The sequence below is a fragment of the Phoenix dactylifera genome, chromosome 4 (assembly GCF_051530095.1).
Source record: "Phoenix dactylifera cultivar Ajwa chromosome 4, Ajwa_hap1_PhDact_Kaust_v1.1, whole genome shotgun sequence".
In the NCBI taxonomy this organism is placed as follows: Eukaryota; Viridiplantae; Streptophyta; class Magnoliopsida; order Arecales; family Arecaceae; genus Phoenix; species Phoenix dactylifera.
In genome coordinates, this window is record NC_143193.1 from 40,772,862 (window position 1) to 40,785,677 (window position 12,816).

Consider the following 12,816-nt stretch of genomic DNA (forward strand, 5'->3'; position numbering starts at 1 on the left):
TTGCCGCAATTGATTGCATGCATTTGAAATAATTATTTGAATGCTTGCACTCGAATTCACCTTTCCTAAAACTCACCTGATAGCTCAGCTTGCCAATCCAGACGACGATATATGTCCAACAAAATCAACAACCAAACAAATCTTTGAACAATCTACGTGATCGGTTACAATTTGGAGCAATCTCAATGTACTTGAAAAGAAAAATTGTAACCAATCAGCAGATAAGGAAAGCACCCGATCATAGTACACCTGATAAGGAATATTCTAACCGCCCCGATTTATGAATATAGAAAGAGTTAATGCTTGTCCATGAATTGCAGGATCCTAATCACACATATTTGTATTCACTCCTCTATAAATAACAAGCACGAGGACCCCTCCAGGTATGAAAAGAAATCCAAATAGTATGCTCTCATACTTCTATCTCTCTTTCATCTCTTCTATTTTCTCTCGAAATTCTACCTGACTTAAGTATTGAAGGGTCCCTAGCTGGATAGATTTTGATGACTCCCCAATCAGTTTCTATGGTCGCAGAATAGCTCCAGTGCTGCGCTATGCTCCAGCTTAACTGAATAGACTAGCTTGTCCACCTACCAGATCAGGTTTTGAGCGGTAACAAATTGGTGCTGAAAAAAAGATCCTCTTTTTTTTGAGGTTTTCCTGGAGATTTAAAAGAGATAAAGTCCATATGAAATAATGGCCGTTCCACCAATCAGCCCAAGCAAGAGCCTAATGACTCCCGACCTAGCCCCTCAACTCTCTCCAATTCTGCAACTAGCTCCCGATGCAATAACAACTGAGCAGTTTAATCTGCTCATCTAAAAAACAATTCGTTGGTAGATCATATCAATTAAAGATAGATATCAACAACAAGAAATCAAATCTCAAGAAGTCCAAAAAATAACAAAAAGTCAAACTTATATATAGCAGAAATATAGATCTAATTAACTTTCATATGATCTTTATTTAGCTTCTAAAGATGTAACAGTAGAAAGAAACATGATTGCGGAGGTCGGGAGAGTGGGGACGCTTTCAGATGCATGAAGATGATTTGGCGCTCATCATCAAGATGCTGCTACCCCACCTGTCATACTTAAACCACACTTGAAGGAGCATGGAAAAATTCTCATTTCAATTTGCCCGTTGCCTCAATCCTCTCTAATTTAGAAATTAAATCGAAGACTCTGGTCTGCTTACCAAATTATAGAATCTTGAAAGGGACAATTGAAACTTCTATTATATTAGAATATTGGATTTCTTTGGGTTTGTCAAATATATACATACGTCTTAATATCTATTAAATCAGAATAATAGGAAAAGTTAGAAACCTCTCTAAAATTCAAAAAAATAGAAAAAATAAAAAAAATAGAAAAAAAACACATGGACTACTCAAAACTTTCCAAACTTAAAGAAATCCCAATTAATTTAAAAAAAAACATAAATTCCAGCCAAATATATCTTTGTAGAAATTTGGTATAGAGATGGTGCGCGTGATCTCAGACAATATGTGGCCGCGGCATCCACATGCAGGACACCCCTTTTTGAGTGATGGTCGAGAGGACGGAGAGGCAGAGTGAGGCAGAGTGAGGGAAAAGAGAGAGGCAGAGTGAGGGAGGCGCGGATGCAAGAAAGTTGAGAAAGAAAAAAGAAAATCCATCGGGCAATGGACAACCTTTCTTGCCAAGAAAAAAATGGTTCTACCAATCAAGGTTGACGACAGAGCTCCTTAGATGATCAAAGGTGCCCCTTCTTTCTCTTTTCCTTCTTTTCTTTTTCTTTTCTTCCTTGAATTGTTTGTTTTAACTCAAGATTTTGTGGTGGCTACTATGTCAAGTTCATTCAAGCAACAACCTTTCTAGGGGTTCTTCATCAGTTTTCTTCTGTTGTTTTTGTTTATGTGAATTTAGAAATCTAGGTTATGCATTGCTATGTTTAGCCTTCAGTTCTCTCAATCATGTGAGGACTATATTTTGCTTCATCGTGAATTTACTATTAATAGATTGATCAATTTTCCAAGGGTACTATGTGATTATTGATATTATTATAGAGGTACATGTTATTTTATTTTTATCTTGACTTTTTTGTTTTATAAAGATATCACAGCAATCGAAATTGGAAGGTAGGAGGAGACTGAAAAAAAAAAATCTTGGCTCAATTTCTTCCTACAATTCTTTTGACTATTCGTTTTTTTTATAATAGTAATGTTTGAATTGCTGTAAAATTAAATCTGAGGACTAGAATTTGATTTCTATCATTAGGAGCAAATTTTGCCACAGGTACTATGTGAATGCTCAAAATATTTTAGAGATTTTTGTTATTTCAACCATGACATCTTTTAATTAAGTAATGTTTTTTTATAATAATTATATTAATATGGTGTTTGTGTCTATATTATAGAAGGGCGGATCAATAAAGGTAGAAGATTTTGTTAAGACAATACTATGGGAAGGTTACATCTTCATTTTAATATTCATAATAAATAATACCTCCTCATCTGCAAGGTCTAATTGGGGTACTCTTGTGAAATATTATTTTTTATTGCCTCGAGGAGTTTGTTGTTTGTTTTGTTATGTTTTTATTTTTTCCTTGTCTCTCAAAGCACCGGGCTTTCCTTTAGCAAAAAAAAAAAAAAAAAAGCACCGGGCTTTTAAAACTTGTACGATATCCATATTTGACCGAACTCCTGAAACCGCCTCTCCAAGAATTCGGTTTGTCTCGCACCTCCCAGCGGTTATCCACCCGCCGAGCAACGTGTCACGCCCCCTCCACCTCCACATTTTACCCGGGATGCATTCCGGACCCCTCCCTACTCGCCCCGCCGCCCTCCTATCTTCTTCCCCCCCCGCGATCCCATCTCTCTCCCCGCAAACCGCCCGCTCGCCGTCCGCTCAACCATGAGGCTCTACGTCTACGTGCTGGAAGCCCGCGGCCTGCCCGCCGCCAAGGCCTCTAGCGGAGGCGCCGCCGCCGCCGCCGACGGCGTCTACGCGAAGCTCAAGGTGGGGAAGCACAAGTCGAGGACGAGGGCGTTGAGGGGGACCCTCGACCCCGTGTGGAACCAGGAGTTCGTGTTCCGGGTGGAGGACGACGATGAGGGGGAGGAACTCGAGGTTGGGCTCTTCCGGGAGGCGGACGGAGGCGGCGGAGGGGAGCTACTTGGCCGCGTCCGCCTTCCCGTCCGGGCGGCTTCAGGCGAAGGGGTGCAGACCCTACCGCCGACTTGGCTCTCGCTGCAGCCCCGGCACCATGGTGCCCAATCCAAGGCCAAAGACTGCGGTGCGTGTGCTTCCGTTTCCCGGACCTTGATCAGTTTTCGCGCTTTTATGGACTTGTGGCGAATAAGTTGATATTTTGATTGGTATGTTGACATTCTGCTATTCTTGTGATTGTGATTGTTATACTAGTCTGCGGGGAAGATGGTCTGACATAATATATAGAGTAAAGACATTAATCAATTGGAGGGTGAGATGATGTAGTTATGAGTATATTTGAAATGGTATGGTAAGTAGAAAGAGCTGAGTTTGATGGTGGTACTGGTGGTTCTGGGCAGAAGAGGTGAATGGGGATTTGGTATTGCACAGTGAGGATCGTTTTTGTGTACAACCTTGATTAGCTAGATAATGAAGGCAATCAAGATGTCAACTTAAGTGCGTCTATTGAGATGTGAATCATTTGAAAGGAAAGCAGGGGAGTGTTCTTAGTGATGTTTGTCTGAGCCATATTTTACATTGAAATTGGAATTAGTCGTAGTAATTGGGACGGAAGTTTGGATTTGACATTATTCCTTATATTTGTTTAGTGAGACATCCCAAATTAAGGTGCTTATGTCTATTGAATGAATGGAAGATAGTCTGAACTTTAATTGATCTGGATTCAGCATTGCGAGATGCAAATTGTGGTTGGGATGTTAAAAAGAAGAGAAGCAGTAGATACAGACTAGCCTTTGTAGGAGAAAACTTTTGTAGACTCCATGCACTAGTAAAAAGAAAAGGTTAAACAAACAAGACTCAATAAGCCAACTTCAAAGTTATTCACTTAAAAAATATTTTGATACCATTGCATCAAGACTTTCTTGGCCATTGAGGGTAGGAGAATATAGTCACAGAAGGCAGGTGAATAAGGAGCAATAACCCAGCCTGCCTTGAATTGGATGATACTTTAATAAGAAAGCATTTGAAGCTTGGAATATTGTTATTGAATCACAATGTTGAAATGCTTAGTTGACTCCTTAACTTTGATAAGAAGATGGCTTATTGAAAATTCATGCATAAGGCTGAGAAACTATGTATGAGATAAACCAAATGGATGTAAGTCTTATCCTTGCTAAAATGTCTTACATGTTGCATGATAACCAAATTATGTTGATTTAAAGACTAAAGCTTCTCAATAGTCATCCAAACAAAGCTAAGTTGACTCTTGTGGATCAAATTAGGGTATTCAAGACATTTTTATATTTTTCTAGCATCCATGGTTACGTTGCCTATATTGTTAGCAAGGTTTAGTATATCTACTTTCTTTCCTTTGGTGTTATGAAAAAAAGGGCGTTCTTTTCATATTTAGTGCTGTTGTTGTGTATATTTAAGATTTTGGAAATGGTTTACAATGTGACATTTAGGTAGAATGCAATCATTTCTTTTTTCGATGTCTAATTAAAATCCAAATCCAAATTAACACTTCCAGATTTTAAATTATATCTGATTTGGTTATGAGATTAGGGTATGAATTGAGGCCATAGACGAGGTTTGTTTTGTAATTCATTGGTAAAATACAATGTTCTAGTTGGGTTGCCTTGGAACATCTTTGATAGATAAATTCAAGATCAGTCTTTGTTGGAGAAACCATGCTCACAAATTTCTGATTTATTTTATAGAAAATTGTGATTTATGCTGTTATACTTTCTCCTTTTCTTTTAAAGAATATAATCAACGATTTTCCCTTTCTTGTCTAGCTGATCTGTTTCGGTGGCATTTCCTGAAACTTGAAATTTATTTTCAGGTAAGCCTCCTCGTTATCAAAATCTTCATTGAAATTTGGGTGAATCTCACATATCAATCTGACTCTTAAGGTTATGTAACATTAAGGCCTGTTTGGACGTGAACTAGTTCAATGGGTTCTTGTTGGATTTTCAATCATAAGGAAACAAGTTCTTGAGGAGATAGGATAGGATGTTTGAATACCTAATCTTGTTGCAGACAAAAAATGTCCTTGGAAGGAAAATTCTTCAATCCCGATATTTTTGGGTTGATGTTGCATCGCACTTTCTTGCCTCCTCCATCTCATCTTCATTCTCTATGAGAGATCGTGCTTTCTTGAGCCTTGAGACCTCATGCTTCATTCTCACACCACTACCAAACCTCAATCAGTGCTCACCTCCTTTAAAGAGGCCACCTTTGACCTCGCATTCTAACTTTGCTAGTGCCATTGCCATCACCATCACCATCATCAGCCTCATTCTTGATGGTACTTTACCTAGACATGGAATGGGGTTTCAAGTGCCAAGTGTCCACAAGAATCTAAAATGACAAGATTAAAAGAAACTTTGATACACAGACACAATTGTACAATTTAATTATATATTGACTTATTTGAAATCATTTTGATTTTTGATTGTTAAGTTATTTATATGGGCTTCAAAATACTTGGGTTATGTATAAGAAATAGCTAGGGGCTTTAATTTCGTTTGAGACCAAGTTACTATGGATTGACTTAGTGGCAAGCCCAATACGGGCAAAAGATTTTAAGTAGACCTTTACTAGGCCCTGCCCTTCTAGTCATAGTAATATCATTGTTTGCTCTCTTTCTCTCTCTCTATTGTGTGTCCCTATCACACTAAAGCCCTCGGGCACCATAGAGGAGGCTAGTCTGCACCCATTCACTTGATTATGTGTTCACCTTCAAGAAGCAATGTGGAGTTTAGGGCATTGGAATCATGTTCCATTGCTATGGCTTAAGGAGAACATAGAGGCAAAAAAGTAATAGCTATGCTCTAGCTCTTCTCTCTCTCGCCCCTTCTCTCTTTTCTTTCAATATTTTTTTCCTCATTTCTTGTCGACAAGCATGAGATCGAGAGGTTCTATGGACCAAAAATCATGCAAATTGAAGAAAATGGCTGTCTCTATGGCATAGGACCAGGGGCGGCCCAAGCCTTAGGCGACCGAGGCGGCCGCCTAAGGCCTCGGCCTAAAGAAAGGCCTCCGGCCCTCCACTCTCTAGCCTGGGATAGCCTTATCGCCCCTCATCGCCATCCTGGGATCGCCATGAATTTGGCTATCAGCTCCAGCTACCCAGTGGCCAGTGCCCATGATGGGATATTAGGAATCATAGCTGGCTACCTGGCTGCTGCCCTGCCTTAGCTGCCTATGAAGTACGAACGATCCAGCCTCCAGCCTCCAGGTATGGCCAACAAGCAACAGACAACGGGGCTATGGAGGGCCCTATGCCCCTACGATCCTCCATAGCCCGTCTTCTCCATCCGCCGGCCGTAGTCACCACTCACCAGTCCAAAATGGCAGAATCCCATCCGGCCATCCCAGATAAGAGAAAACCAGTAAACCAGAGAGAGTCCTCCTTCTAAACTTTTCTTTGGTTCTTCCTTCTTCCCTAGTTCCTCACTTCCTCCTGAGTCCTTACTCCTTAGTTCTTCAATCTTCGGTTCTTCCGAGTTCCGACTTTCGAGTTCTGTCCTTCGCCCATTTCCGGCCGTTCGCCACTCGCTCAGTCGCTCTCGCCGTCGTCGGTCCTCCCCGTCGGCACTCGGCCGAAGAGAGTGACGAGGGAATAAGGGAGGCGGCATCGCCGGCGTGACGGTGTCTCTTCTCCTTCAGTCCTTCTCGACCCAGCCTTCCATCCTCGCCACCGTCGCCTACTCGCCGGAGCCCGGAGGTGAGTTTCTGCCTTCCGAGAACGGCTTTAGGCCCTCTAGGGTGTTCTCTTTGTTGGGATACTTGGGTAATGGGAACAGACTACAGAGGAGGTATGAGAAAGAACCGAAGCATGACTTGTGTAACAAATTTAATGCTCAGGCACAGGGCCCAGCTCGATAACAAATTTAATGCTCATCCTTGATATCTTTCCTCCCTGGAACAGATTCAGAATCTATTTGAAGAAATGCCAAAGCTAGTCTGAAAAATATGGGGGTCATTTATCACCTGAATCCTGCACAGCTTCTTCCAATTTAATTTCAAGATCAATTCTTTTAGCAATAAACTTCTGAATCTGAAGCTCCAGCTCCTCAATCTTAGCCTGATATGTGCTAAGAGAAATCTTTGCAGCATCATTTGACTCTGCCTTTGGTCAAGTGACAGGCTCTTGAGTCTTGATGAGAATATGGTAGTCCTTTGCTCATCTGATTTTAGGAGAGCAGATATCAAGTATTCCTTTTCTTTAATAGTGGAGATTGCTTGTCTATATCTTTGTTCTGTTACTTCTGTACCAGACAATGCATGTTTAGTGGAGATTGCTAGACGAATTAATAGTGGAGATTGCTAGACGAATTATTTCTAAATAAATTTTTAAAGTATTTTATATTTATTAAAAAACTTTATTATTATTTTTTTAAAAAGGCCTCATTTAGTGAATTCGCCTTAGGCCTCCAAATGCATTGGGCCGCCCCTGCATAGGACTATGTGACACGCATGTTGTCTCATATTTGTTGTGTTTATGTAACATTAATTGATGGTGATATCTATATGTACCGACCCGTCTGCCAATCGGTACAAGTCCTAGTATTGGTTCGGCGGACCTTGATGCTAACTCTTGGTATATAGTGTACACTTCTAATCATGGTTCTCCATACTGCCTTGAATTGCTTGGTTTGTGGCTTACCGAGCTAAACCGATGTGGAAATGTGGACAGTTCCTCCTGTTGGTTCGGTATAGAGGTTGAACCCTCCACCAACCCTCTGGTTCAATTAAAAATGGCTTAACAAACCTAGCTCAATCCCCTCACCCAGCTCGATTAAACCCTTCCTAACTCGATCCTCCCTTGTGTTATGATTTCGAGAGACCCTTCCACCCCACTGCTCACCATCATAGTGCCCTCCCCTTGCGATGTGCTCGAGACTGACCCCCCCGGTCATAATACCTCCCTCTCTCTCTCTTTCTCATGTGCGCTCAAGTTTCTTTAGGGTTTCCTTCACCCTCCCCCTTTCTCTTTCTCTCTTCCTTTCTACTTTTATCCGTCTCCAACTCTCTCTGTGTCGGTACGCCCTGGAATGGCACGGTACGGACCCGTACCATGCCGAACCAGTCAGTGGCTGGTACACCCTCCAATACCGGTTTGGCGAACCTTGCTTTTAATTCCTCTTGATTTTAGATAAATGTGTGACTTGTGTGGATGTTGACAGAGACTTGGATGACTCTATGTAATAGAAGGATAGCCTGTCTTAATTAACAAAGGGTTAGATGTCCATCAATCTCAAAAGAAGATGGTAGATGTTATAATCCTCTGTATGTAATGTTAGATGATATTTATTTTTCATTTCCTGTTCCTGATTCATGAAGTGTTCGCATGACAGAGGAAAGGGAGGATGACATCCTCATGCACTGCCCATATCTCTTTCAGTTACGTGGTTGAAATCACTAATGAGGATTTGATTTCTCATCTTAAATGTTCCATTTTAACAGGATGACTATCATGGAGTGTAATATATTTAGATTCTATTCCAAAGAATTTCTCTACTGCATATTTATTTTTTCAGTTATTTCGAGAATTCAGCATTGTAAATTTCTAGCAGTCCTTTTTTTTTTGAGATGCTAAATAAGAATCATGCATAATCTGTTCTTGCATATGCTTCCTGCCAAAAATGTCATAAGTGTATTCTTGTTATCATATTGATGCTAATGAAACTTTCCAGTATTATCTTCTTTATCAGTTATGACCTAATTATTGGCAATTCAGGAAAAATTCTTCTCACCTTAACATTGTATGGAAGATGCAGCAGCAATTCTGTTAACCATACTTCTCCCCCTTGTTCAAGCCTCTACAGTAGTGCCAATGTTAGAGAGCTAAAAGAATCAGCTAGCACACGACATAATGTTCTACGAGGCACAGAATCTCCTACCATGACAAATATGAGTAAATCAATTTCTGTTGTAGAACAAACACCATCGCTTCAAGCTCATGTTGGCCATTTAACAGAGAGACATCCCAGTAAGAATGAAGCAAGCTTCTCTGTTGTTTCTAGAAATCATGATTTGTTGGAGTTATCTGATGTGCTTTCTGGAGATGAGAGCAACAAAGATGCAAATGTCTTGTTTGAAGATGCTATGGAGATCATGCAAACAAGGGAAGAAACGAATATGCCAGAAAATCTTGAAGGGGGCATTCTTCTTCAGCAAGCATACATGATTGAGACCAAGGATCTAAACTCTTTCTTATTTAAACCTAATGCACAATTCAGGAGAGAGCTTGCAGGACTGCAGGGAACCACAAACTACGAGGAAAAACCATGGAAATGGGAGTGCAAGGATCCACCATGTTTAGGAAGGCTGGTTACTTACACAAAAGCTTCAACAAAGTTTGTAAAAGCATTCAATGCCATAGAAGAGCAGACATATATAAAAGCAGATGGGAAAAATTTTGCAGTTTTGACTCGTGTCAGCACGCCAGAAGTCCCGTATGGTAAATGCTTTCAGGTTGTTTTGCTCTATAAGATAATGCCTGGTCCGCAACTATCTTCAGGTGAAGAAAGCTCTAATTTTGTTATATCTTGGAATCTTGAGTTTAACCAAAGCACCGTAATGAAAAGCATAATTGAGGGAACTGCTAGACAGGGACTGGAGGACAGCTATGAAAGCTTTGCTGACTTGCTATCTCAATATATTAAACCAGTTGTCTCATCAGAGCTGCTAATGGACAAAGAGCAGTTGTTGGCACCATTGCAGCTTGATCACCAATCAGATTGGAGATTGGCTGTCGAGTACTTTTGCAGTTTTACAGTAGTTTGTACCATATTTATGTGTTTGTATGTTCTTATGCACATTGTTTTCTTACGACATGGTGCAAGCTGGGGACTGGAATTTAATGGTTTAGATTTGCCTGACACATTCGGTGAGCTGATCACCTCTGGGATTTTGTTTCTTCAAGGGGAGCGCATTTTCAATATGATTTCACATTTTGTGCAGGCAAGATTACAAAGAGGTAATGCTCCCGCCGTTATTTTATGTATAGGATCTAAGCTGTAGCTTTTGCTGTGACATAATATGTGGCATTTCCTTTGTGTAAGTACTCAAGACATGCTTAGTTTTACTGGAACCTCTGGTAAAATCACTACTTCTCTTTGGCAGGTAGTGATCATGGAGTGAAAGCACAGGGTGATGGGTGGCTTCTTACTGTTGCTTTAATTGAAGGGTGTAATTTACCGTCAGCAGCTTCATCTGGTTTTTCAGATCCTTATGTGGTGTTCAGCTGTAATGGTGAAACTAGAACAAGTTCTGTCCAGCTTCAAACACTGGATCCTCAATGGAATGGTTACCTTTTAATGCACTCTCTTTTCGTGATTTAAATCTGCTGAGTTTTTGATTGCATTTGTTGGTTAATATAGAATTACTCATTGAGAAATCCTGCAGAAATACTGGAGTTTGATGCGATGCAAGAGCCACCATCTGTGTTAGATGTTGAAGTTTTTGATTTTGATGGTCCGTTTGACCTGGCAGCCTCTCTTGGGCATGCAGAAATAAATTTTCTGAAGCACTCGTCTGCTGAGCTGGCTGACATGTGGATACCCCTTAAGGGTAAACTGGCTCAAACATCTCAGAGCAAGCTTCATTTAAGAATTTTCTTGGACAACACAAAGGGAATGGAAACTGTAAAGGAATATCTAACGAAGATGGAGAAGGAAGTTGGGAGGAAGGTATTTCAGTTCATACAACCTGTTTCTAGAGGTGCTACTTTATGACTACTGACTGTAGTTCATGCTTGGCAGTTAAACATCCGGTCACCACACAGGAATTCAACATTCCAGAAGCTCTTTGCTCTACCACCAGAAGAATTTCTCATCAATGATTTCTCGTGCTACTTGAAGAGAAAGATGCCATTGCAGGTCTTGCTTTTTGCTGTTATAAAAACTCTTTTCTTAATAATATAGGATAGTGGCAATAAAATGACATGTCTAATGCTGCAGGGCAGGCTTTTCTTATCTGCAAGAATTGTTGGATTCTACGCCAATCTATTTGGTCATAAAACTAAATTTTTTTTTCTCTGGGAAGACATTGAGGACATTCAAGAGATTCCTCCTTCTTTTTCAACATTTGGGAGCCCAGCTTTACAGATAATCTTGAGGAGTGGTCGAGGCCTTGATGCTAGGCATGGTGCAAAGTCTCAAGATGAAGAAGGAAGGTTGAGATTTCAGTTTCAATCATTTGTATCATTCAACATAGTAAGCAGGTCTGGTGCAGTGCTATTTTACTCGGATTTTTTCTTGAATCACTTAAGAACTAAGATGCCGTCATTTTGATCTGGCAAAGATAATTAGCTGTTACTGCTTGTGTTGTGGCAAGGACGATCATGGCTCTCTGGAGAACAAGAGCCTTGAACATTGAACAGAGAGCTAAGATGGAAGAAGACCAACAGAATCATGCTCTAAGATCAGTTCAGATTGAAGATAGTGAGACTTTATTGAAGTTTGAAGACATCAACTTTTCAGAGGCTTACTCTTCGGAAGTTCCTCTCCATGTGAGTTGTCCACTCTTTGCTCTTGCAGACCTACCTTATATATTATTAGAGTTTTTATGTCTGGAAGAAATTCTGTTAGCTTTTGTCCCCTTCACTTGGGCTGTTCGCAGGCAAATTTGCTTATGGAATTATTTGAGGGGGGGAATTTGGAGAAGAAAATTATGGATAAAGTCGGCTGTCTTAATTACTCGGTGACTCAGTGGGAGGTTGTAAGATCCAATGTTTATGAAAGACACATACGTTATAAGTTCAATCGCCATGCATCTATTTTTGGTGGTGAAGCAGTTAGTAGCCAACAAAAAACCCCTACAGCAGATGGTAATGGGTGGATTGTAGATGAAGTCATGACTATCCATAATGTCCCATTTGGTGATCACTTCCGGGTATGCTTTATTCATCAAGATTCCACCAATGTCCTACATTTGCTATCCGTGGCTTTCATTCTCTTCTTCTTGTTTCTGCTGTAGGTCCATTTGAGATACAAGATTGAGACCTTGCTACATGTCTCTTCAACAAGCCGATGTGATGTTTTTGTTGGCATCGAATGGATAAGAAGTACAAAATTTCAGAAGCAGATAACAAGAAATGTATGTGATAAACTAGCTCATAGGTCAAAGGATATATTTGAACTGGCAGAGAGAGAGCTTCTTTCTGCAAAAGCACAAGATTAGGTTACCTAGAGAATGGTGCTCCTTAGTTGCGTATTAACTGATTGTCATGATAGCAGTGAGAAATTTGAAATATAGCACCATTCAATTCAGGAAGCATTTGTACATTTGTTGAGTTGATTAAGCAAACTGGATGCTAGAATATATGACGTTGTTCTTTTGGGTATTTACCAAGCAGATCATCATTTAGGCTGGAAATATTAACTTGTAGACATGAGAGTAGTTATGCTTCTCAGTTGACTGTTTTGGTTCCTAAAAATGGGATGACGGTCAACAAAAGGTATATTTTGGCATTGAATGGAATATCTATATGCTGCGTGAGTTCCACTCCACTGACGGCCAATTTTGGCCTAGACTTCTAATGTCCACTTTTCTTGCGACACTGCTTTCATTGATGAATCTGCTTGCATGCTTGGATATTTCCAACGTACTAGCATGTTTGCATCTTATGAAAATCTTCATTAATGAGATGATA

General features: G+C 40.3%; 1 protein-coding gene across 4 annotated transcripts; it reads left to right on the forward strand.

The window, feature by feature from the left end:
• Positions 1 to 1,528: 1,528 nt before the first annotated feature.
• Positions 1,529 to 12,485, forward strand: LOC103697657 (C2 and GRAM domain-containing protein At5g50170). 4 transcript variants are annotated; one of them, XM_088719863.2, is made up of 9 exons: positions 1,529 to 1,740; positions 8,899 to 10,140; positions 10,287 to 10,469; positions 10,569 to 10,852; positions 10,925 to 11,041; positions 11,123 to 11,385; positions 11,499 to 11,673; positions 11,784 to 12,056; positions 12,141 to 12,485. In XM_088719863.2, the coding sequence occupies exons 1-9, from the start codon at positions 1,731 to 1,733 to the stop codon at positions 12,342 to 12,344; spliced, it is 2,751 nt and encodes a 916-aa protein (XP_088575989.2). In that variant the 5' UTR covers positions 1,529 to 1,730; the 3' UTR covers positions 12,345 to 12,485. The 4 variants fall into 4 exon arrangements, with proteins under 4 accessions (XP_088575989.2, XP_088575990.2, XP_008777790.4 ...); XM_008779568.6 differs by lacking the exon at positions 1,529 to 1,740 and adding an exon at positions 2,674 to 3,276; XM_088719865.2 differs by lacking the exon at positions 1,529 to 1,740 and adding an exon at positions 3,247 to 3,358 and having other exon boundaries at positions 8,939 to 10,140.
• Positions 12,486 to 12,816: the final 331 nt, after the last annotated feature.

Coding starts and splice junctions, on each gene's coding strand:
- LOC103697657 (XM_008779568.6), top strand. CDS start 2,895: ATGAGGCTCTACGTCTACGTGCTGGAAGCCCGCGGCCTGCCCGCCGCC. Junction 10,470..10,568: donor ACTGGATCCTCAATGGAATG/GTTACCTTTTAA, acceptor GAAATCCTGCAG/AAATACTGGAGTTTGATGCG. Junction 11,042..11,122: donor AGAGAAAGATGCCATTGCAG/GTCTTGCTTTTT, acceptor CTAATGCTGCAG/GGCAGGCTTTTCTTATCTGC.